This window comes from Hydra vulgaris, chromosome 06 (assembly GCF_038396675.1).
Source record: "Hydra vulgaris chromosome 06, alternate assembly HydraT2T_AEP".
Taxonomy (NCBI): domain Eukaryota; kingdom Metazoa; phylum Cnidaria; class Hydrozoa; order Anthoathecata; family Hydridae; genus Hydra; species Hydra vulgaris.
This window is the reverse complement of record NC_088925.1, coordinates 36,326,006-36,351,897: the sequence shown is the minus strand read 5'-3', so window position 1 is coordinate 36,351,897 and position 25,892 is coordinate 36,326,006. Positions and strand designations below refer to the sequence as shown.

Here is a 25,892-nt window from a genome sequence, read left to right as displayed (position 1 = left end):
ATGTCAACTTAATATAGTTATATTAAATTTGTTTAGAAAAATGATGGTGCTTGATTTTCTATATTAAATTTCTTTTAAATCAGTTGTTTTGTGAACTTTAGAAAGGCAAATAGTTATCATCAATCACCATTGAAAAGTCCACTTTATCAATCTATGTCACCAGCAAAACTTAATTGCATCTATAATTCACCTTTGACGCCAAATAATAGTTTTACATCACCAATAATAAACAATCAGTTTACAAGTCCCAGTGTTCAAATGCATTATTTAGATAATTTTGCTAACTCGAGGAGTAGTGAAAATGTTAATGGCGGCCTTGAGGTTCATGGTGCATATTTTTTAAACAAAAGTTTATTGCATACAGAGAGTTCTGAAAATATGTATAGTCTAGTCAATAAAAACTTTAGTTCACCTGCTTCTAAACGCTGTATGGGTAACGAACTTTATCAGTAAGAGTTTTACTTTTGTTTTATTTTTTAAAGAGTTTTATATTAATTTTACTATTTTTGCAAATATATTTTGTTATATAAAGTTTAAGTAAATAGAGTATTTTTCCTAATGAGTTTTGTGCTTTTAAAATCATAAATTTATAAAATAAATCCATTTACTTTTAACTCTAATGAAGTTAACTTGTTTGAGAGCTTTTAGTTTTTATTCATTATAAATTTAAAGAAACTTTTTAAAATATGAAATATTAAAATTTTTTATGTGTTAAATTTTCATAATTTATGTCTCATGCAAATATACCTGAGATGTTCAAGCCTAATGCAAAATATATATTTTAAATATATATATATATATATATATATATATATATATATATATGCACATATATATGTATATATATATATATATATATGTATGTATATATATATATGTATATATATATACATTTATATGTATATATATGTTTACATATATATATATATATATATATATATATATATATATATATATATATATATATATATATATATATATATATATATATATATATATATATATATATATACATACACATATATTTATACACATATATATGTATATATATACATTTATATGTATATATATATGTGTGTATATATATATATATATGTATATATATATATGTATATATATATATATATATATATATATATGTATATATATATATATATATATGTATATATATATATGTATATATATATATATATATATATATATATATATATATATATATATATATATATATATATATATATATATATATATATATATATATATATATAGAGAGAGAGAGAGAGAGAGAGAGAGAGAGAGAGAGAGAGAGGCTTGGACAGGAATGGCGTGTGATCGAACGCTATTGTTAACCATGCGAATGATTTTTTTTGTTGACAACTTGATCACAACTGTTTAGATAGTTTGATTTTAAAAAATGCGCTGGAAAACAAACGCTAAAATAAAATTAAACAAGGAAAAATTTTTAAAAAAATTAAGAAAAAAGGAAACAATACCCTACAAAAAAATATATATATGCTTTAAAATAAAACTCAAAAAACTCAAACTCAAAAATGTTACGCTTTTAATTGCATTTGAAATAAATTACTTTAAAACTTATCTTTTGAAACATTTTATTAAAGTCATGCAAAACGTTTTTACAAATTACTTCTGATGATTATTTAGTAAAAGAACAAATTTTTATTTAAATTATTGAAAAGTGAAATTAAATTATTGAAGAGAAAAAAAAAAAATATTTTTAAATTGTTATAAACATTTAAATAAAAAACATAGTTTTTTAAAATAGCAATTTTTAATGATTTTATGCTCTGATTAGTAAGTCAAGTTTTAAAAAAACAACTTTTAAACAATTCTTTTAAAAAATAGAAAGAAAAAAAAAATAATAAAGCAATTAAATCTATTGCAATGCAAAGGTTTAATTTAACTTTAAAGTAATTAAAAATAATATTTTAAAAGATTTTCAGCAAGACATGGAAAAATAGTTTCAAATGTTCAAATTTATCATTAAAAATACATGACTACTAAAAAAATATTTAAATGAACCATTTAATTTATACAAAATTTATTTTAAACTATCATTATATAATCAGCCTTTGCATAAAGTAAAAACTTTTAAAAAGATCAACAATTAAATGTTATTCATAACATAGCGTTTTTTTTATCGCATTTAATTTGTTAAAACATCAAAACAGCCGTGATCATATTGTAATGAAAAAAACTATAAGCGCAGTCAGTTACAGCGTGCGATCGCACGCCATTCCTGTCCAAGCCTATATATATATATATGCATATTACTTCATAATTCTCAACACAAGAATTACTTTAAAAGTCTATATTACTTTAAAAGTCTCAGCATAAGAAAAATACTTTGATTTATTGCACATGATAACTAGATTAGAAAACGTTCTTTTTGCAAACTCTTAGTTAAAATTACAAATTACAATATCCATATAATGGCAATTTATAATATATATATATTTATACTATATTTATACAATTATATAATATTTATACAATGGTGGAAGTTTTCAAGTTGTACTTTGAAGTAAAAGATCAGTTTTATTTATGTAAAGCGTGGAAAGCCAGTTTACATGTGCATCTCTAGAGTCATTTGGAAAGAAAAAACAAGGCGCTTCATACTTAAGATGAAGCAGAGCGAACAAAAAAATGTAAAAACCAGATGTTTTGGAAAGCAGTTACCTTAAAAAAAAAACGTTATGTCAGATTTTCTTAAGAAACCTATCTAGATTGAACCCAGAAAAATATTTGACGAAGCTGTATTGGAATTTATTGTTGCAGATGGATGTTCTTTTGAGACTTCAGCTGGTAAGGTTTTGATAAAATTGTGTTCAACACTTTCTAATAAAAACTATAAACCTCCCCAGCTATTTACGCTTTCATGTAAGATCAAATCGTTTTTATCAGTTTATTATATAACTCTAACAGAATGGAAGCTAAAATCACGTGGCTTATCTGTGGTAATTCTTGAAGATATCAATGCAAATCATACAAAAAACAAGAGGTTGTTGTTAATCAAGTACAAAGTTCAATCATTGAAGTAGACAATGTTCTATGTGTAAAAAATGCATATTATGCCTACAAGAAAAATTTGAAATAATTACACATGTGCACCAAGAATGTTTATTTAACAAAAAATCGGAATTGATTTTTAAATGCAGAAATGAAAATAAGTTTCTCCTAAAAACTATCAAAATAAGTGAGCTCAAAAAATAATTATATTAAACCCTTTAAAAATATATTAAAAAAAAAAGCCGAAGTAAACAGTTCTAAGAAATTCTTTTTATGATTGTGTAAGCATTCCACAAATGTGTGAAAATTTACAGTAGAAATTTATGACTACCTGTAATTTTAGTTTTTGGTAAAAAAAAGTTTCATTTATTTGAACATTCATTTCTAATGAGTCTCTATTGAAGAAACCCAGTGTAAAATGAAAAAAGCGTGATAGGTGATTTTCTACAAATTTATTATTGCTACTTGGCACACGCCACCAGCGGGCACTGTACATATATATATATATATATATATATATATATATATATATATATATATATATATATATATATATATATATATATATATATATATATACATACATATATAAATGAAGCATTAGAGGCACACTGATGATGTCATACTAAAACAGGAAACTGTGGAGGCTTCATCACATATATCGACTACCTCATAGCCTGCTGTCTCAAAGGAGTGCTGCTATATCGACTAAGGATTTAGCTTTTTCTGAAAAACTAAGTATATATAAGTGTGTGTGTATATATATAAGTGTGTGTGTATATATAAGTGTGTGTGTATATATAAGTGTGTGTGTATATATATATATATATATATATATATATATATATATATATATATATATATATATATATATATATATATATATATATATATATATATATATATATATTATATTTTAGGCTTCAATATAATATATATATATATATATATATATATATATATATATATATATATATATATGTATATAAATATATATATTTTAGGCTTCAATGTAATATATATATATATATATATATTACATTGAAGCCTAAAACTTCAAAAATCTTTTTTTGAAGTTTTAGGCTTTCTCCCAGATCCAGCAGACCTTTCAGTTTTACTAGTGTGTTTATATTTCTTTACCAATCTACTAATAGTTGAGTTTTCTCGTTTAAAATGCTTTCCAATGCTTCTGTGAGACTCTCCTTGGTCAACAGCTTCAATAATTCGTCCAATTTCTACATCTGTTAGATGTTTTCTTAAATATTAAATGTGTCCATATTAATCCGTTTTTTAAAGATTTTATTTATGTAAATATTGGTTTATATATAAACGTAGTTTTTCTGTCCTAAATTTTTCACTGTCACATCCAATTTTTTTTGTTTTGCTTGATTATACATTTTATACTTAAAATGAAGAAAAAATATTAGTGTGACTTTTTTTTGCACCCCACTGTATATATATATATATATATATATATATATATATATATATATATATATATATATATATATATATATATATATATATATATATATATATATATATGTATGTATATATATAAACATATATACAGTGCTCAAAATAATGAACTTTTTTGTACCGGACAATTTGTCTGATAAAGACTCAAGTTTGTCTTTTTATTTTCAGTGCATTTTGAAATATAATATTATTAAATATTAATATAAATAAAATAATATTATTAAATGATAACTGATATCTTATAGATTATTCTTTGATTTATTGGTAACCAATAAAGAGATTTCAGCAATATTTCTGAATTTAAATGAATAGGAGAATGGAAAACGATTCGAGATTTTTAGTCAAACATGGACGAATGTGGCGAAGTGCACTGGGTTGATGACAGTATAAAGTTGGGTATCATCAGCATATTGATGATGATTGGTACCGAGTTTAGATATAATATGATATATAGGTGAAACAAACATGGAAAATAGAATTGGGTCTAATACACTACCCTGCGGTACTCCTTTTGAACTTGCTATTAGTCTAGATTTTATTGATCCAACAGAAACAAAAGATTTTTGAGAGTGCAAGTATGATGTCAGCCATTTTAGTGCAATATCTGTGACACCAAATTCATCTTTAATACAGGAAATCAGCAGGCTGTGATCAATTGTATCAAATGCTGAAGATATGTCCAGAGATAGGAGAATAGTGTTCAAAGCATCATCAATGTTTAGCAGTATGTCATTGCATATCTTTAATAGTGCTGTTTTGGTTAAGTGATTTGGTCTAAAACCAGATTGTAAAGGATTGAAGTTAATAGATGAAGTTACGCGTAGAAGAAGACGAGATAATCCAAGCTTTTCAAGAATTTTGGAAATTGTATTGAGACTTGATATTGGGCGTAGATTTGATAAGTCAAATTCTGCTAGTCCTGATTTATTTGGGAATTGGTGTTATTTGAGCAACTTTATATGAGGCTGGGAAAATTCCAGATTTGAATGAGAGGTCAGCAAGGTGAGCTATAATTGGATTGAAAAGTTCTGAACAAGATTTAAGGAGGTTTGTTGGAATAATATCAAGTGGGGATGTCTTAGGTTTTAGAGCTTTGATTATTTTTGACACATCTGTAGGTGTGACTGTACCAAATGTTGTTAAAATATTTACCGGGGGATATAACTCTGAGATGAATTTAGATTTGGGTTTTTTGCAAGCCTTTCCTGGATAGTATTTTTTATACTTTCAAGTTTATGTATGAAATATTGACTAATTATATTGCATTTTGCTTCTGGTATTATGTTTTTAGTTTTAGAACTATTTGAATGTAGTAATTTCTTAGCATTATTCCATGTTTCTTTCTGATTACCATATGCTGAATTTAGTTTTGCCTTATAATGATTACATCTGGATTTATGAATTGCTGCTGATGCCTCACGGCATGCAATTCAATATAGTTTTTTATCTGATAAGTTTCCAGTTTTTTTATAACAACGCTCCAGTTTACGACGTCTGATTTTTTTATTCTTGGCATCTGAAGATAACCATTTATCATCATGTTTACTAGGTCGCATTGAATATTTCCGAATGGGTGCTAAATGATCAAGAACAGTTGTTATATTTGCTCTTATTTGTTCAGCATAATCATCCACATTGTTTTCAGGTGATAAGCAACATGGCATTACTTTCAATTCTTTTATAAAGCATGACAAGTTTTCTAAAGTTTCGTTTTGAAAACCAAACAGTTTTACTATTTAAAGGTTGATGATAAAGTTCAACCCGAATCATATAGTGATCTGAAATACCCTCATCAGTTACTTGAATATTGTTGAGTGAAATGTCATCATGTCGGTTTATTACTAGATCAAGCAAGTTGGCTATACCGGTAGTAGATGATATGCGAGTTGGAGATTGAACTCTTTGTATCATGTTGTAGGTCTTTAGAATCTCAGCAAGCTTAGATTGCAAGTTGTTGGAGTAGTTCCTGGGCAGTTAAAGTCACCACACAGAAGTATTTCTCCAGATAATGTTTGGAGTTTTTCTAGGAGATCAGATAATTCGAAAAAGAAAATACTTGTTGGAATGATTTGATTTGATCGATAAATAGCAATAATATTGTAGATATTATTTGCCAGATTTAGTTTGGCAGATGTACGTTTTTAAGACAGGTAGGTAGACAATAATGAGTGGTTTGATATTTAAGTTGTCTTGATATATTATTGCTACGCAATAATATATATATATATATATATATATATATATATATATATATATATATATATATATATATATATAATATATATATATATATATATATATATATATATATATATATATATATATATATATATATATATATATATATATATATATATATATACACATACATAAACAGTAAGCATACTAATTTTGAAAAAAAACTTATTAAAAAAAAGAATGGTTTTGAAAAGAAACCTATCAAGATGATATGATGATATTAGAAAAAATATTTGTTTCCAAATGGAGTTTTGAGATTTCTTTTGAAAAGCTGCTTAAAGAATAATGCCAACATGAAAAAGGGAATAATTTTGAAAAGCCAGTTTCAAAGATTGCTTTGTTTTGCAGCTCAAAGTCTTGCAGTGGAGTGCTCATAAATTGGCTGACTAAAATAGGGACTATTCTAGTGGAATGTACATGTAAATGCAAAGTGTTTTGGTTGGGCAAGCAGTGAAAAATAATACTTTCAAAAAACTCTTTAAGCTATTAAAAATGATGCGAATAATGGAAATGACTTAAAACTTTCCAGAATTGTGAAATACTATCATATAATTTAGTATGCAAAAGCTGCAACATTAAATTCTTAAACTTTTCCAAAAATTAACTCTACGTAGCATGATGGTTGTAACTTTCACTTTTTACCACTTCTGAACAAAGTAACTTTCTCAGACTTAATGCAGCAAACAGCATGGTAAAAAAAAAAAAAAAACATTTGGTGTGTGTATTTAGCACATATTGATATTATTATATGATGAGTTTCATAGTTTTTACTTGAAGTTTTGCAAACATTTTTAGGTTTTTTTTTGTTGCTATGCTCATAACCATGATGGTCGTAACAAATAATCCAACATTAAAAAACAAATAAAACAACACTATCAATGATATGAGAAAAAACGATAAATGATTATTAAAAACCATTTAAATTATGTTTAAAAAATGCTCTATAACATTATCAAAGTGCTCAATTATGGTTTTACGATACGATTTTTAACGCTTCACAACAGGACTGTACATAAACATTAAAACATATTTATACAACCTTAAAACCATGCTATGGTATGATAAAATGATTTTTTTTAAATAATTTTTTTGCTTAAAAGTATTTTTAAATAGTTAAAAAGAGTTATGGAGTTTAGTGTGTGTTCATAATTATTTTTTTCCCCCTTTTCTTGTGGAATTGCCCATATGTATACATATATATATATATATATATATATATATATATATATATATATATATATATATATATATATATATATATATATAATATATATATACATATATATATGTATTATACTTCTTTCTTGCAGAATTGCCCATATATATGTATATATATTTATATATATAATATATATATCCCTAAGGGCTAAGGTGTCACTTATGTTGAGGAGACTACAATTTTTTTCCCTAATTGATGGGTTTAAAGGTACTTCATCCAGGGATGTGATGGGTTTGAATGTACTTCTTCTAGGAGCGTGATGGGTTTGAAAGTACATTTTTATGGACATAGTGGTTTAAAAGTACTTTTTATAGGGACATAATGGGTTTAAAGGTACTTCTTTCAGTGATGTGATGGGTTTGAAAGTACTTATTGCTTTTGTTAAGTGTTGTACTACCAAGTTACTATTTAAACACTAATTATTTTATTTATAAATAAAATATTTTTCACCCGTCTTAACAGCTGTCCTACCACACTGTCTTACCAACCAGTAAGCTTTCAGACTAAGAAATATTTAAAACAATATTTATTAATAGTATGTGATTCAAGCTTTCATTATAATTGCCAGGATTTTTAATTTGCTTTATTTATAATGGTTGTATGATAGTTTTGTATTTGTTCTCTGTCTTAAAAAATAGTTCTGAAAATGATAGATTTACTAAATGACAAAACATTCAAATAAACAGTCTTTTCCAGCATTTTGCCAACTAAATGACTTTTAATATCTGTATTATGTTCTTGTTGGTAATAAAATACCAAAAAATAGCAAAATAAACATTTAAAAATATACATTTATACATTATACAATTAAATAAACTGCATAGTATTCTCTCAAAGACTTTGCTATAAAATGGAAATAATTGCAAAATGAGATCTCGACCATATTAATAAGTCTTAGCCAAAAGAAACTATTGATGGTATTGTATATTTTATACAAGGGACATTAATTCTTTTTTTGTCTTTCTTGGAGTTTGTGACTATTCAATTTATTTTTATCAGACATGACTTTTATGGCTGTCCAGAAGTAAAAAAACTAGAGATTTTTGAGAACAATATAAATATCTAAAGAGTAAATAATTGATAAAATGTTATATCCATTCTATAAAAATGTTTGAATTCATCCACCCAGAAGAATTTGCCCCTCACATTGCGGAAAGTCTTTTTTGTCATGTAATTTTGAAATTTTATGCAAAGAAAAATAAATAGTGGAAGAATTTAATTTCCAATTGCATTTAAAGAGCTTCAATATTTCTTTAAAAGGTTGTGGGATAAGCATAAGTGGTATTTATCTGACAGGATAAACTATTAGTGCATATTCTCATCGAAATACCAGTTATAATAAATGTGACTCTGAGTAGAAGTCTACTACTTTACCACTACACAAATTACGCATTAGCATTAATGTTTTTTTTTCCATTCTTAGACTTTACATAGTTTTATGCATGCTTTTTATTTTCCAATGTACTTCATTTTTCCCTCAGACGTTCACTGCTTGTGTGTGAATATTCAACAAATTTATGTGCCAAAGTTTTTAAATAATTGCAAAGAGCTACATGAAGTTATCAATGTTCTTTGTTCTGTAGATGCGATTCTTCCATCTTGTTATCCACTACCTTTGCCTGATAAAACCCTAATTTTTGTAGGTTTTTAAACCAGTTTTATTAATAATATATATACAGTGAGGATCAAATTTATGTCAGTTTATTATATCAATAAATTTTCTTTGCATTTGCTGTAAAAATTTGTTTACTGTTGGTTTAGCAGATTCATTCAGATTGACCTTAGGGATTGTCCATAAATTACGTAACGCTAAATTTCATTATTATGACATAAAAAGATCAAAACTTTACCCTCACAGAGCCTGAAGTTAAATAAAAATGAAAATAGCGTATTAAGCTTAATTAAGCGTATTAAATTGCAGCGTAAAAGAGCTCAAGATTTCCTTTTTTCAAGACTTCCATTTTTTAAATAAATTTAGCGTTGCTTAATTTATGGGCAATCCTTTATACTAAAATTTATAAGCTAAGTTTGTGTGCTAAATTTATATTTAATGGTTTTATTTTTAAAACATATCAAGATCTGTTTTAAAAAGTGTTATTAATAAGCAATTAAGGGCATCATAATGGTTGATTAAATTACAACTTTAGTTATGGTTATTTAAATTGCAATCTTACTCATAATGGTTAGTTACTCCTCACTTGCTGTAATCACTGCTGATCTCCCATATTTTTATTTGCTGTTTATCTTGAAGAAAAAAATGAACTTTAAAAAACAAGTTCATTCAAAAATAAAAATGTTTTGCTTTTTTTAAGCAAAACATTTTTAAAACCTTTTTAAGAATTATGGGCTGTCATCAAAGACACAAATGCCCTTTATAATGTAATAGTTTTAAAAATAAACAAAAAATTTTAAATTTATCACTACTTCACTCCCACTTTTTCTGATTCTGCTCTTTGCAGACCTGCTTTACCTTTTGCAGATCTGCATATTTTAATTACTGTGTAAATACATACATACATACATACATACATACATACATACATACATACATACATACATACATACATACATACATACATACATACATACATACATACATAAATACATACATACATACATACATACATACATACATACATACATGCATACATATACAATGAAAAGGTATATTTTATATGTTAAAAAGCTATGTTTTATGTATCAAAAAGGTGGGTTTTGTATATTAAAAAATGTTGCAATTTATTAGAACACTCTGTAATGAAGAGAAACAAGAACCTCGTATTTTCAAAGAAAACAATAACGTTGACAAAACTTGCACAGAATCTGTAATTTCTGTTTTAAAAGCTTCAAGGTAATTTTATTGAAAATTTATATGTGTTTAAGGCGGGTTTCCATAATGCTATTTTATTAATTAAACATGACCTTATGGAGTAGTTGAAACAGTTTTTTACTAATAGATGTCCTTCCAAGCATTAACCTGCAGATTGGGACAAAGTATTTTTATTGTAATACTCCACTAGAAAGGTTCAATGCAAGGTTTATAAGCTTTTCTTACCCTTACCCACAGTTAAAGTTTTCCTTTTCTTATGCAAGTCTTTACCACTGCTAAGGATCTTCATCTAACTCGAATAAATGATCAGTTTAGTGTCATGACCAGGACATATTTTTGTAGAATACATTAATATATATATATATATATATATATATATATATATATATATATATATATATATATATATATATATATATATATATATATATATATATATATATATATATATATATATATATATATACATATATCAAGCCTTCTCAGGAGACACGTGCAGTCGCACGCTTTTATCATATGACCATGCATATAATATTTTGTTTTGACAACTTGATCAAGGTTCCTTGTATATTGTAGGTTATCAGGTTTAAAAAATCCGCTGAATTAGCAAATATTAACTTACACTATAAATTGAAAATGAACAAATTATAAACTGGGAAGAAAAATGAAAACTAAAAAATAAAATACAAAACTAAACCAAAAAAATGAAAATCTTAACAAATGATTAAATGAATAAAAGATAAACCAGAAAAAATAAAAGCATAAAATTATATTATTACAATTGCAATATACGCATATATACACACAATTAAAGTTACACGGAGCAGAATGAACCGTAAGTTCATCATTAGCTAGTAAGCTAGCTATAGCTCCTAAAGCTAGCTCCTATAGCTGCAGTAGTACAGCCACAGAAAATAATGCACTGTGGTAACTGTTAGTTGCTGGTCTAGTTTTTTTTTGAAAATGCTGATAGTAGAGGGATTGACAACATCATCTGGCAAAGCATTCCAAGTTCCTGCAATCTGATTATTAAAAAAGTTAAATCGAACTAGGCAATTGCTATTAATTTCCTGACAAAAGTGTTTGTGATGACCATAGATGGGAGGAATATTATGTCAGTATGCTAGTTGATTAAATCAGTTTTGTTTTCAATTTTGAATTTTTAGATAAGGTCACCATGTTTTCTTTTGTAACTTAGTGAAGTTAATCCAAATTTAGCACATCTTGTCTTGTAATCAAGGTGGTATTGAGGTAGGTAAGGTATTTTTGTTACATGCCGTTGTATTTTTTCAATATCAGTAATATCTTTTTTAAAATGAGGGCACCAGGATGTCACAGCATAATCTAGATGTGGACATACGTAAGTTGTATAGAAGTTTTTCTAGACTATTATATCTTTGCTAACAAAGGTGTGTTTTAACATACCTAGGATTTTATTAGCCTTAGCAGCAGCAGTGAAAGCTTGGTTATTGTACTTCAGATCATCAGAGAGTCGAACATCAAGTCTTTTCCCAATGTTGTTGTATCTAACTGGATTCTTTTGACTCCATTTATTGGAATTGTTATCATTGATGAAATAGATTTGATGGACAGATCTGGATTGGCTGATATTCATAACTTTTTTAAATTTTTTAAAAATTAATTTATGTTTTTACTTTTATTTAAAGGTGTTACATTTCAATGAATTTAGAAAAGTTATTATTGTAGTTTCAAAATTTCTTTGAAACTTAATTATTTAAAAATTTGAAACTTTGATATTTTCTAATGTCTACAAAGCAAATAAAGCATTAAAAATTTTTTTATTTGTTAGTAAGAATTGAACCCTTGTCCAATGCCATTAAAACAGTCGTACCTACTAAATGACACAATTAATCAACCTAAGCTTTACATCAACGTGGTGATTTAGGAAAAATTATAAGCTTCAAACTATTAATTGAAAGGCTTTTAAATTAAATTAATTAAGTTTGAACTATTGAGTCACTTCTAAATTAAAAAATATTTATGTATATAAATATAGATTTATGTTTTTATTTTCACTGGTTTATCCTTTATTTATTTTATCATGTGTTAATTTCGTTTCTCTTTTCAGTTTATGGTTGTATTTTTTTTTAATTACTTTGGTTTTTTCAGGGCATTTTTTAAAAACACGCAAATATTGTATGTGTGGTCTTAAAAGGCGTGCAACAGCAGGCATCTCATGGAAGGCATGGTTTATATATATATATATATATATATATATATATATATATATATATATATATATATATATATATATATATATATATATATATATATATATATATCAATAAATGAAGCATTAGGCACACACTGATGACATCATACTGAATTAGCCATCTGTGAACTTTCAGTACATACATCTACTGTAGGTTTAGGGTTAGGCAGGTGCTATCTAGTTATAAAGGACTTGTATTAGGGCAAAAAAAATATATTAAAAAAAAAAAAGTTAAAGTGTATATTTTAAGCAAACAAAAAGTATTAGGACCATGTCAACTTTAATATGCTGTTTTTTTACTGGGTGGCACATTTACAGGAATTTCCATTTTTTATATTAGCAAACGAAAAAAAGAAACAGAAAAATTTTTCTCTCCTACAACTGATCAACCAAGTAGATCTAAGCGCAAAAAGTTTGACAATTCTGATTTGGATTCAACTCTTAATGAGTTGTTTCCTCCTATGATGTCATCTGGCTCACCTCTTCGTAAAAGAATATCCAATATTAGATCATCAGCTAACAGATTAGTGTCTACAGCATCTCAATATGAAAACTTACAAGAGGTATTTGTTGTTTTTTGTATGGTTTTCATTTTCTTAAAGTTTAAAAAAGAATTTTTTCATAGAGATTTATTTTCTTAAAAATTGAATCAAAAAAATGCTTTTTTAAAAATTGAAAAAGTTGTTTTGTAAACTTTTTTCTCATTTATTTTTTTTTATTTTTATTAGTTCTTTAAATGAAATTAATCTTATAAAAAAAATTTTTTTATTCAATTTAACTTTCTTAAAAACGGAGTTTTTTACAAAATATTTAATATTATCAAATTTTATTAAATATATTATTAAATAATATCCAAATAATAAATACACAAAAGTTTTATTCAGTTTAACTTTCTTAAAAACTGGTTCTTTTACAAAAAAAAACCGGGTTCTATTAATCTAATGTTTTTAGACCTGGATCTAGTTGTTAAAAAAGGTTAATTGGTTTTTTCTATTTAGTTTAAACTAGCTGAACCTGTAAAAGCATTGAGCAATGCAGTTGTTAGTCGTACTAGATTTGGTTTAACTGAAGAACAAACAGACGAACTCATGGATTACTCTGCTCAGGTTTTTGTCCTTTGTTAAAAATTTCACACTGTAAAAATGTTTATTAGTTTCAGTATATAAATTTAATTTACAATTTAATGCAAAAACTTTTCAGTTCATTTATTTTGGTTTTGTGTTTGTTTTTCAGTTTTAATTAAAATAAACGTTACAATCATATTGTCTTCCTAACTAAATTTTTTTTATGATTCTCCTCAAACTTTAAATCACACAGATATTATACAAATAAATGACACAAATATTATTGAAAGGTTGTATATATATATATATATATATATATATATATATATATATATATATATATATATATATATATATATATATATATATATATATATATATATATATATATTTTTTAAATTGCATTAGTAGGAGTGGCTTTAATAAAACATTATTTGTAAAAACACACTCACTTGTTTTATACTTGTCTCACTAATCAAGCCATTTACAACCTTAAATACTAACTAAAACAGATAAGTCACAAAAGTTTAATCATGAAAATTTTTTTTTAACTTTTATTCAATATTAGATCTCACTTAAACATGTGATATTTCTAATTTAGGTTACTCCTGTTGAAAACAAATATAATAATGGTAAGATATTAATAGTTAATATATATTTTGATTGTTAGCATGATTTTTGTTTTACAAGCACTAATGTTGTCATTGATTAATTCTGAACATTGGTTGTAGAATGTTTTAGGTGGATGTTGTCATATAATGCTTTAAATAAATATCAGATTATGTATAATTAAAAATTTGCTTTGGTAGATGAAGTAAAAAATCCCAACAGTAAATTAGACAAAATCACTCATACAGAAAAAAAAGTTAAATTTAATGATGCATCCACTGAATTCAATGATACACTCCCTAAAAAGATGTTTAATGAGTCAAACAGTAATAGTTACACATCGATTAAGAAAAGTGAATCTTTTGGATTGCTTGAGAAAAGTGAATTTTTTGGATTGCTTGAGAAAAGTGAATCTTTTGGATCGCTTGAGAAAAGTAGATCCTCTGCACTAAAAGAATTGAAGGCAAGTTTTTTTTTATTAGTTTGTTTTTAATCTTTAAAATGTTACTCAAAAAAAATCAATTTATCATAAAAAGTTATTAAACAGAAGAAAATTATTTTCTCAAAAAAAATTTTTTTTTTTTATGAAGACAAAAAAAAAGAATTAATTTAATAATTTTATATATAATTATTTCTTTAAATACCTTTTATTTTTATAGCAATTTTTTACTTGTGTTTAAGATTTTTTATTTCTTTTCTGCTCTTCCATGACTAAGATACCAATAAATGACTAAGATACAATAAATTTTTATAAAATACATTTCATTGATGACTTTCTGTTATGGATTTCTCTTTTTTTTTAATGGCTAATTTATTTAGTGCTATTATTTATCTTAATTGTTATAATTTATAAGACAACCATCTTATTGTTTTTTAACTTGTTAAAATTTATATATTGATAAAGCTTTTTAATAACAGTAAATTTAGTAATCATAATAAATTATAAATACTATAATTTTTAGTCTCCCTACAGAAAAATTTTCAGCAGTTTATCTAGTCAGACATTATTGGGTTCAAGTGAGAAGTTGCGTGATCATCCTGTATACTTTAATACCCATATTGATATTGATGAAATACAGGTTTTTTTTTATTTATAAAAGAAAAAAAAATTTTTTAATAATTACTTTATTGATAATTTTATCATGATTGTTTTGGTTTTTATGGATGTGTTTTTTTAAAAGAATATATTGATAAATTAAATTTAAATTTAGAACAGTCGTGAAGAATTTGGATCTAAAGGTGTTTCTATAAGTGCATTTCGTAATAATCAAGAACATGCTGTAAAGTTAGTAAATGATTTACTTGATGGCTCAGATTATTCCAAGCAAAAAACAATAGGTATTTTTTTGATTAGTTGAGTTAATTTTTTTATTCAGTATAATTTGTAATAATTTTTTTTTTTTAATATTTTTTCTATTAAGCTCCAGCAAGTTTAAAGGAACAGATAGCAACTTCTTTTGAAAACAAGGCATCTATAATTTCTACATCTAGCTTACCTGTTTCTGCGACTACATTGTTTGTTGATTCTTCAGAAAAGCCAAGTGAAAATGCATTTGCAAAACCGTCTCCCACATTTTTAAAATCTGATTCTTTGAAAAGTACCAACCAACCACTAACCTTCGGTGTGCAAGAAACCTCTTTGGCAAAGGTTAATACTTCTGAGAATAATTTTAAACCACCAGACGCAACATTTAGTTTTGTTTCACCATCATCATTAATTTTACCATCGAGTAATGCTGTTTCAGGCATGCAAGTGACTAATAGTATTTCAAATGGATCGCTATCTTCAATTTCTTTACCTTTAATAAATCCTAACTCATTAAATTTTTCAACTCCTCTTGTAGTGTCAAGCAGTTCATCTCAAATAGGTTTTAGTTTTGCAACTACTACAACTGGGTTTTCTTTTCCAAAAACAAATTCAAGTAATGATTTGAACACATCTGTGATTACAACTTCATTGACTGGTATTTCATTTGTTGCCACAACTTCAATATCAACTTTAACACCAAGTATTTCATTTAGTTTATCAACTTTAACTGCACCAGCATCAAACGTTTTTGTAAACCAGTTTACAAGTTCGACAACAACAACAAGTTTAGCTGACTCTGGTCTACAAACAAGTTTATTATCTTTAAGTAAAAATACACCTATAACTTCAGTAAACTTTAATTTGTCTTCTTCAACAATATCTTCTTCTTCCTCTATTAGCACACCATTTACTAATAATCTTTTTAGCGTTTTTGGTGAAAAATCATCAGGAACATTTTTATTTGGAAATTCAGCTGTTTGTACCTCAGTTCCAGCATCTACTCAGAGCTCAACCTTTTTTTCTAATACAGCCGCTTCTACTACTATGCTTACTGGTGTATCACAATCGGTATCTCTATCAAATACTTTTGATAAGACAAATACTTTCAGTTTTGTGCCAGGTTCAGTCCCACCTTCTGTGTTTAATTTCAATAGTACTTCCAGCCAAACATCTCAAATATCCAATCTTTTTGGTACTACACCTTCTACATTGTTTTCTTCTACAACAACTTCATTATTTGCAGCACCTACAAGTCAATCAACTCACCAACCACCAACTTTGTTATTTGGGGCACCAGCTGCACAGTCAACTTCATCTGTCTTTAATCCACCAACTTTCCCAAACTTTTTTGGATCAGCTACAACCGTATCTTCTGCCTCAGCATTGTTTAATCCACCTGCTCAAGTATCCAACTCTGTTTTTAATTTTAAATCCTCTTCAACCACTTCTACCACGAGTGGATTTTCTTTTCCTTCGGTAGTATCTTCAGGTTTTGGAACTAGCAACATATTTGGAAATACTACTACAGTTTCAGCTTCAATATTTGGTGCACCTCCGATATCTTCTTCGGCATTATTTGGAGCACCTCCGACATCTTCTTCGACATTATTTGGAGCCCCTCCGACATCTTCGGCATTATTTGGAGCATCGATTTCCAATAGCGGATCTAGCGTTTTTGGGCAAACAGTAACACAAAGTTCTGTAGCAAATGTATTTGGCAATTCCACACAACTATTGTCATCATCTAATCCATTTGGACAGCCTTTGCAACAAACTCCAAGCTTCAATTTCGGGGGTAATTTTTAAAATGTTATTTTGATTACATGCAAAGATTGTTTTGCGTTTGATAATGATATAATTTTCTGATAGAGTTTTTGATTTTTTTTTTTTTTTTTTTTATATATAAGTATATATGCTAATTGCGAATATGTATACAGCTTTATACTGAATCAAATATTTTTTTACTGAATTTAGAGTAAAAGTCTAATTCAAATTATTAGGAGTTTTGCATTTAGCATTCTTTTTCTTTATAATTTTGAGTGAATTTTTTGAATCTCAAAATTTTGATAACTACCATCGCAAAACCCTACAGCTCCCTCCCTATCCTGTCAGTTATTGCCCTCCCCACCCCTTTGCTGTCAGTGTATGTGAAACAATTTTCAAAATGTTTTTATCAATTTTTTGATGTTTATTTATTTTATAGTATCGTCAACGCAATCTTCAAGTATGTTTGGAGTTCAATCTGCTCCTATTAAACCTGCTTTTAACTTTGGATCTCAACCAGCAACACCAAGTTTTAATTTCAATGTCAATGATGCACAGACTCCGTCATTTGCATCTCTAGGTACTTTTGGTAATGCTGGACAACCAGGTATAAACTTTAACTCACCTGTTCCAGGTGGCGGATTTTCAATCGGAGCTGGTACTCCATCTTCTGGTAGACAAACATCTAAAGCGCGAAGAAGATTAAAAAAATAACCTATGCTGTATCGAATTCTAAGTCATTCTAAGTGACTTCATGTAAATCTCGAATCACAACTTATCAACAATTCTAGGAATATTTGAGTTATGAATTTTTAATGTTTAAAAATCAAACATTAGTTAATTACTATGGCACTAAAAATTTCGGAAAACGAACGTTTTAAAATGTTTATATTTGCAAGCGTTATCTCAATCGAAATATGATTCTATATGCTACATCATACATTCGTTGTCATAAATTCAAAATGTGGCGAAATGTGTGAGTTTACAATTAGATTTATAGCAAAAAAGAAAAGTTTTATTTGATAAATTTTTAAGGTGAACCTGTTAAAATAAATTTGTTTTAATTATCGACAGATAAGTGGTGGAATAATTCGAATAAACTTTTTAAAGTTTTTTAAAATAATTTTACATACAAGCGTTGATTAGGGGACAGGTAAAATTTTATGAAGAAAAATAAGAATGAATAAGGAATCTTGCAAGTGAAAGAATGTGTGAAACCCAATTATTAAACAGCGCGTTTTTTTATTGATTCACTTAACTTATCTCAAATAACAACAAATGCTGGATTCGCCCCTATATATATAAATATATATATAAATATATATATAAATATATATATAAATATATATATAAATATATATATAAATATATATATAAATATATATATATAAATATATATATATATATATATATATATATATAAAATGTATGTGTACTCGACTGCGCAATTCCCTATTTAAGTGAACTTCGAATATATATTATATATAATAAATACAACTATTCAAAATACAATAAAAAATCAACATTTAACGTTTACGAAATGCGCAAAATAGTTTAACATCCAGTTCACGAAATAAGCAAAATATTGCACGAGTAAAAATTTTTCAAAAACACAAATCTTATCAATCATCAAATTTTCTGAAATTTGGTACAAATGTTTTAAGACATAACTAAGGAAAGACTGTAATTTTTTTTTTAAGTTTTTACCGTTTAAGATTTACAGCAATTTGAAGTTAGTTTAATTTTGACTAAAAAATTGGAGAAGGGGGGGGGGGGTGGTAAGTGCAAAAAATGTTTTCGTTTACTATTACCCTTAAACCTGTTAAATCCAAAAGGTTAAGTTTTGTATTTCTCGAAGCAAGATAATGCAGTTTATTTTAAGATCCATAAAATCCACTTAATGAAATTGAAATGAAAAATCGCATTTACAATTATAGCTATAAAAAAAGTCTAACTAATAGAAAAAAAAAATTTTTTTCTTGAAGATAAGATGTATATCAACTTTACGAACTAATTTTGTTTTGGCCTTACGTTTACTTGAGGAGTTATTAAGGTTTAATATGGACACAAAATTTTGTGATATTTTAAAAATAGGACACTGAATCTACCCCAACTTTATAACAACCAATAATATTAGAAATAAACAGTTTAGTGACTCAATTACTTTTTTATTTTCATTTGTTACTTACAACAAAATTAAAACTTTTGAAAAAGTGATTTTATATATGCTTTTCATTCACATAATTTATGAATTGTACACAAAACAAAAGATAAAAAAGTATGGATAAGACATAAGTACCAGGAAGCTTGAAATTAGTTTAAATATAAAAATCATTATTTTCTTAAGAAAACAATTTTTTCAAGTCATCTTTGACTAAATAGTAGCAAAGTCCTTTTTTGTAGTCTGTGCTTCTTTGCAAATGATGTAGACATCAGGAATCCATCATTGGCTATCCACTGGTGGCCATTTAAACGACCTCGCAGGATCATTGGACACAAATTTGACAAGCACGTCTTTTTCTTTTACATTAATGTCTTCATCCACTACATTTGCTCATAGTAAACACACGCTTAATCACCTGGTACTACGTTTACAATTGTTATCTGGATGTTTCCAAAGTCATGAATTTAAGCAAATTCTTCATCAACACTGCATGGCTTTGGGCCTATGTAGACATAATAGCAACATATGCATTTATTCCATTTTTCTTATTTTGTTAAACATTTTATTTAAGGCATTAAAAGGAAATTGTGAGTCCAAAAGTTTTTTTTTGAAAAATTAAACATAGGGCTTGAAAACATCAAAGATGTTTGCAAGCACTTATTTTATTGTATTATTTCAGATGTGCAACCAATGCACAGTGGAAACAATACAATAAGATTTGTATCACATGTGCAACGAATGTACAGTGGGACAGAGTGTGCCAAAATACCAAAAAATCATTGTCGGTATTGCATGTTGAAAATTTGTCATGATGAAAACATGTTCATTAGTGGAAATATCTAGTTAAAAATACATTAAACATCAATTAAAACGTTTTTTATGCGGTTATTTAAATGTGAATTTGATTTGTGTTTCAAACCGCTATTTTCCATTGACTGATGTATCTGATAATGAATTTAAACTAATCTTCTCTTCAAATAAAATTATTATTACTTATGACTTGCTTTTATCAACTAAACTCTTTTCAGCATCGGGATTGAATAAAAACTATACTCAATTTTATAAATTTATTACATCACATGCGTCAGTCTGTGATGAGGAAAACTGTTCAACTTTTGATATAGATTGTCAATATTATGACATTAATAAATTTTGTTCTTATAACTTAGACATCACAAACTCTATGTCCTTTTTCCATTTAAACATATCCTCTTTATAAAAGCGCTTTGAAGACCTGAACGTATTGTTATCATTAATTAGTTTTGAATTAAGCATTATTGGAATTACAGAAACAAGATTAAAAAAATAATCTCCTTCCACACATCCAATTATTATTCAAAATTATAATTTTGAGCACACACCAACCGAATCTTCTTGTGGTGGAACCTTTTTATATTTGTCAAAAAAAGTGATTTATAAAAGAAGAGATGATTTGATCATATGCACACCAAACTATTTAGAAACTATTTTTGTTGAAATAATTTTTCCCAAAAAATCAAATATTATTGTTGGTTGCATATATAGACACCCTAGCATGAATGTGAACGATATAATAATAAAATGTCAGTCCTTCTCCAAAAAATATTTTCTGAAAATAAATCTGTCTTTTTACTCGGCGATTTTAACATGGATCTGATACAGTCAAACTGTAACTTTGCAACTTCTGAGTTTTTAAACTTACTTACTTCTTATTATATTCGCCTATTTATTAAGCTACCAACAAGAGTTACTGACCATTATGCTACAATCATTGACAATATTTTTTCAAATGTAACTACAAACTAAATTATTTCAGGAAATCTAACAACTTTTGTTTCTGACCACCTACCTCAATTTCTTGTTTGTTCTAATTTCAACAAATTATTTATACTACGCAATTATAATTTATAAAGCAGAAACTTTAAAAATCAAAATAAAGAATTATTTATTAATCTTAATTTTTTTTTTTTTTTTTCTGTTCTGTTCTTTTTATTACATTATAAATAAGCATTTCGTTATAATATTTAAAATACAAATATATAATAATAAAAACATATATATATATATATATATATATATATATATATATATATATATATATATATATATATATATATATATATATATATATATATATATATATATATATATATATATATATATATATATATATATGTATATATATATATATATATATATATATATATATATATATATATATATATATATATATATATATATATATATATATATAGATCGTTATTAAATAATAAAAAAACGCGGGAACTCGTAGAAGACCATACGGTCTTGTCGTCGAGTACCACTAAGAAATGATCGTGTTAAAATTTATAAGATATTTACAAGATAAAAAATAAGTTAACGAAGTAAGAAGCTTAAAATATTTCGTTACAAATACAAGATACATTATTACAGTATCGGATAAAACGAGTGCAACCAAATAATGCTAATTTAGTTTCTTTATATAAAAGTGCTTCATTTTTTCGATTTAGAGAAATAACTATGTAACTGTTTAGAGACAAAGTTCTTCAAGTTTTATTCATCACAAAGTTCATTATTTGTACACGAAAATTAATCAAAAGTATTAAAAAAAGTTGATTCCCTTCTGGACAAAACAAGTGCAACTCGACGAAATGTTGACCAAGCTGTATTTCGCTATCAATATTTTGTGGCGAATCCTTTGTTGTCGATCAGAGCCTTACATCTTCGAGGCATAGATTCGATCAGGTGATCAATGAAACTTTATGGAATTGCTGCCCAGGCCTTTTGGATTTCTTCAAATAGTTGATCCCTATTACGAACACCTTCACGAATAATTCTGCGGTTGACGATCTCCCACAGGTTCTCGATAGGGTTGAGATCCGGAGATTGAGGCAGCTAATCCATCACCGATAGGTTGTTGTCTTAAAACCACTGCTTTACTACTTTTGCAGTGTGTTTCAGATCGTTGTCTTGCTTAAAAACCCATTTTATTGGCATATTCCATCCAGCATGAGGTAACATAATATCTTTCAGGATATTTTTATACATGAAACGGTGCATTATTCCATCGTTTCGATGTATTTGACCTAGACCGTTAGCAGAAAAACACCCCCAGACCATTACATTGCCTCCACCATGCTTCACGGTCTTATGGCAGTAACGTAAATCGAGGCGTTTTCCGGCTGGTCGACGTACACGGCAAATGCCATTGCTCCCAATGATGTTGAACTTCGATTCATCACTGAGCAGGACAGTTCGCCATTTCTGCACATTCCAGTCAATATGAGATGTAGCAAAAAGGAGTCTTTTCTTCTGGTTATTTAGTGAAATCAGCAGTTTCTTTGCAGGGCGTCGAGAAAACAATCCGGCTTCAACAGCACGTCGTCTGATTGTTCGGTCCGATACAGGCAGCTCTAATTGCTTTTGTATCTCGACTGATGATATCCAGGGATCCTTCTTGACGGATCTGACGATCATAGAATCCTCTCTAGAAGTGGTGGAACGCAGTCTTCCACCTTTGTTATCTGCTGCCAACTTCCTTGTAGAACGATATTTGGAACATAGTCTTGAAACGGTCCATTTTTTCACGCGATATTTATCCCAAATACTTTTTTGTGACATTCCACTTACGTAATCTCCAATAATTTTCTTTCTTAGTTCCAATCCAAGAATGTCGGGAGCCATTTTTGCACTTAAAGTCATAAAAATAATAAAAACAAATTATCACGCTTCTCAAGGCGTACCGTGTTACGTTTACCTTGTGATGATACAATAATGCTCTGTGGAACACAACGTCTTGGTTGGATGTGGACTGTATTGTTGTATTTCACTTCTTGTATTGATGTACTTCGATAAAACACTTTGATAAAACTCACTTTGATAAACTGTCTTGATAATACTGACTAATTGACTTTCATATACTGACTGAATTACATGTCGATTAACATGTCTCTTATATAGCAAAATGAACGTGTGTGAACCTGTTCTGGAAGATTCTAGATGCTTCTTTTCGATGCTTCTGGAAGCTTCTGGATGCGTCTGGATGCTTCTGAATGCTTTCGGATATTTCTGGATACTGCTGGATGCTTCCAGATGCTTCTTCTAGAAACTTCTGTAAGCTTCTGCATGCTTCTGGAAACTTCTGGAAACTTCTGGATTTATAAATTTTATAGTTGTTTTATCAATGTGTTTTTATAATAATGTAAAATGTTTATTGTTTGTGTATGTGTTAATATGTGCTATATATTTGTTTTAAAAATGTGCTTCAATATGTATATAAGGTTAAACATATATTGTATTTATAGTTGTTACATATGTTTACATTATGTTGTTTCCATTTTTTCAAAGTGCGGTGAGTTGGTAAACGTGTAGAGCAAGATTTGTCAACCTTGCCAGCCAAGCGATGTACTTATAGCAGAAGGTTATGTGTTTTCAAGCCTTTATTATTATTTATTTTGAAAATACATAGTAATGTATTTTAATAACATTTTGCGTAATGTTGTTACTTATGTTCTGTTATATATGAATGTTATATTGCTTAAGTTATGTTATATGCATATTATATTAACTTATGATGAGTGCTATTGTTGTGTGTTGTTGTTGTGATATTGTTTTTTTGTTATCTTTTGAGTTGATAGACATTTGGCTTACCTTCACGTTGGTGTCTATTGTTAAAAATGATAAATAGGTAATTTTATTATTAAAAATCACTGCTTTTAATCATTCACTTAAAGCCAAGACAAACTATTTTGCCATACATAACATTTTTTATATTGTAGATCACCCTAATTACACGAGTTCAATAAGAAAGTATTCCGTACTGCATGAAGTATTGGATTGCTACATTCTGTACAGCATGCACAGCAAAATATATTTCTGTACAAGCTTTATCAGATTGATCTACTACAAACACTATTCGCTTTTTAAATGTAGGCTGTGCTAATTTTAAATAGCAATTTACTGGTTTAGACTTCTGAATACATTATTTTCCTTTCACGTGATTTGTCACAGCTCTTCAGCCCATAATTGTTAAGTTAAATTGAACACGATATGTTTTGCACTCGCCTGACCTTTTACCCGTGCTATTTTTAATTTAAATTTTTTACGTTTGTATTTATTCTAAAAAAAGAGAATAAAAATACAATACGGTTCATAAAAAAACTTTGACAATCTTCACATGTTACACAAAGTAGGACCTAATAAGATCATTCATACTATTTGCAGTGGTTGTCCTCAAACCTATATAAAAAGTTTTGCATAAAAATTTTGTTTGATTTCATACTGTGAATAAATGATCAGAAAAAAGTTAAACTTTTTTTTTGTGATAATTATTAAATCTAATTTAAACAGTAACCTAAAAAAGAAAATTATTTATTAAAAACATTTATTGTTAATGAAACCCTAAAAGATAATTTAGAAAGACATATTTACAATGAACAATACAAATATTTCAAAAAGGAAATATTTTTATTTACAACCAATGTTATTATTAAGGTAAGGTCTTTTAATTTATATTAAAATTTATTGTAAATTATCATTGTAAATGAAAAATTAATATATAAAGTAATTTTTCATTAATAATAATAAAAAAACTTATCCAAACAGATTACACTGTGAAACAAAATAAAAGAAATTTCTGCAACTTGAAAAACGGAGTGTGTCTTATATGCAATTTTCTAATTACAAGTACACCTTTGTAATGTATCTAGCACATCCAGAAGTAAAGTTAATCCAGTCTGAAAATTTATTCCTACAATGTGATAATTTAATAAAAAAGCTTCAGAAAGTTAATGTTTATTTTGCCGAAGTAGCTAATCACAGTCTTGATGTTTTCTTGCTGAAGTGAGAAAAGGGTGATTAGTTATAGATTTTCTTTTGTGTTCAAAACTGCTGTTCTTCTGCAGAAACCAACAGAAATCACCCATCATAGCTGGACTTCCCTTGATATTGTTGTTCCATCATTGAAATGCCCGGTGAA

The 25,892-nt window shown here is 27.1% G+C and overlaps 1 protein-coding gene across 3 annotated transcripts in view; it reads left to right on the top strand.

Annotated features, from left to right (window-relative positions):
- The window catches only part of LOC100203272 (nuclear pore complex protein DDB_G0274915), a 38,967-nt gene extending 20,141 nt beyond the window's left edge, over nt 1–18,826 (top strand). For 2 of the 3 annotated variants that reach the window (XM_065800003.1, XM_065800005.1), the window contains 10 exons: nt 102–449; nt 10,710–10,814; nt 13,367–13,589; nt 14,025–14,132; nt 14,692–14,722; nt 14,900–15,162; nt 15,662–15,778; nt 15,911–16,037; nt 16,121–17,803; nt 18,212–18,826. In XM_065800003.1, the coding sequence (XP_065656075.1) occupies nt 102–449; nt 10,710–10,814; nt 13,367–13,589; nt 14,025–14,132; nt 14,692–14,722; nt 14,900–15,162; nt 15,662–15,778; nt 15,911–16,037; nt 16,121–17,803; nt 18,212–18,486 (3,280 nt within the window). In that variant the 3' untranslated portion in view covers nt 18,487–18,826. The remainder of the gene's footprint in view (nt 1–101; nt 450–10,709; nt 10,815–13,366; nt 13,590–14,024; nt 14,133–14,691; nt 14,723–14,899; nt 15,163–15,661; nt 15,779–15,910; nt 16,038–16,120; nt 17,804–18,211) is intronic. The other variant, XM_065800004.1, reaches the window with a different exon arrangement.
- Nucleotides 18,827–25,892: the final 7,066 nt, after the last annotated feature.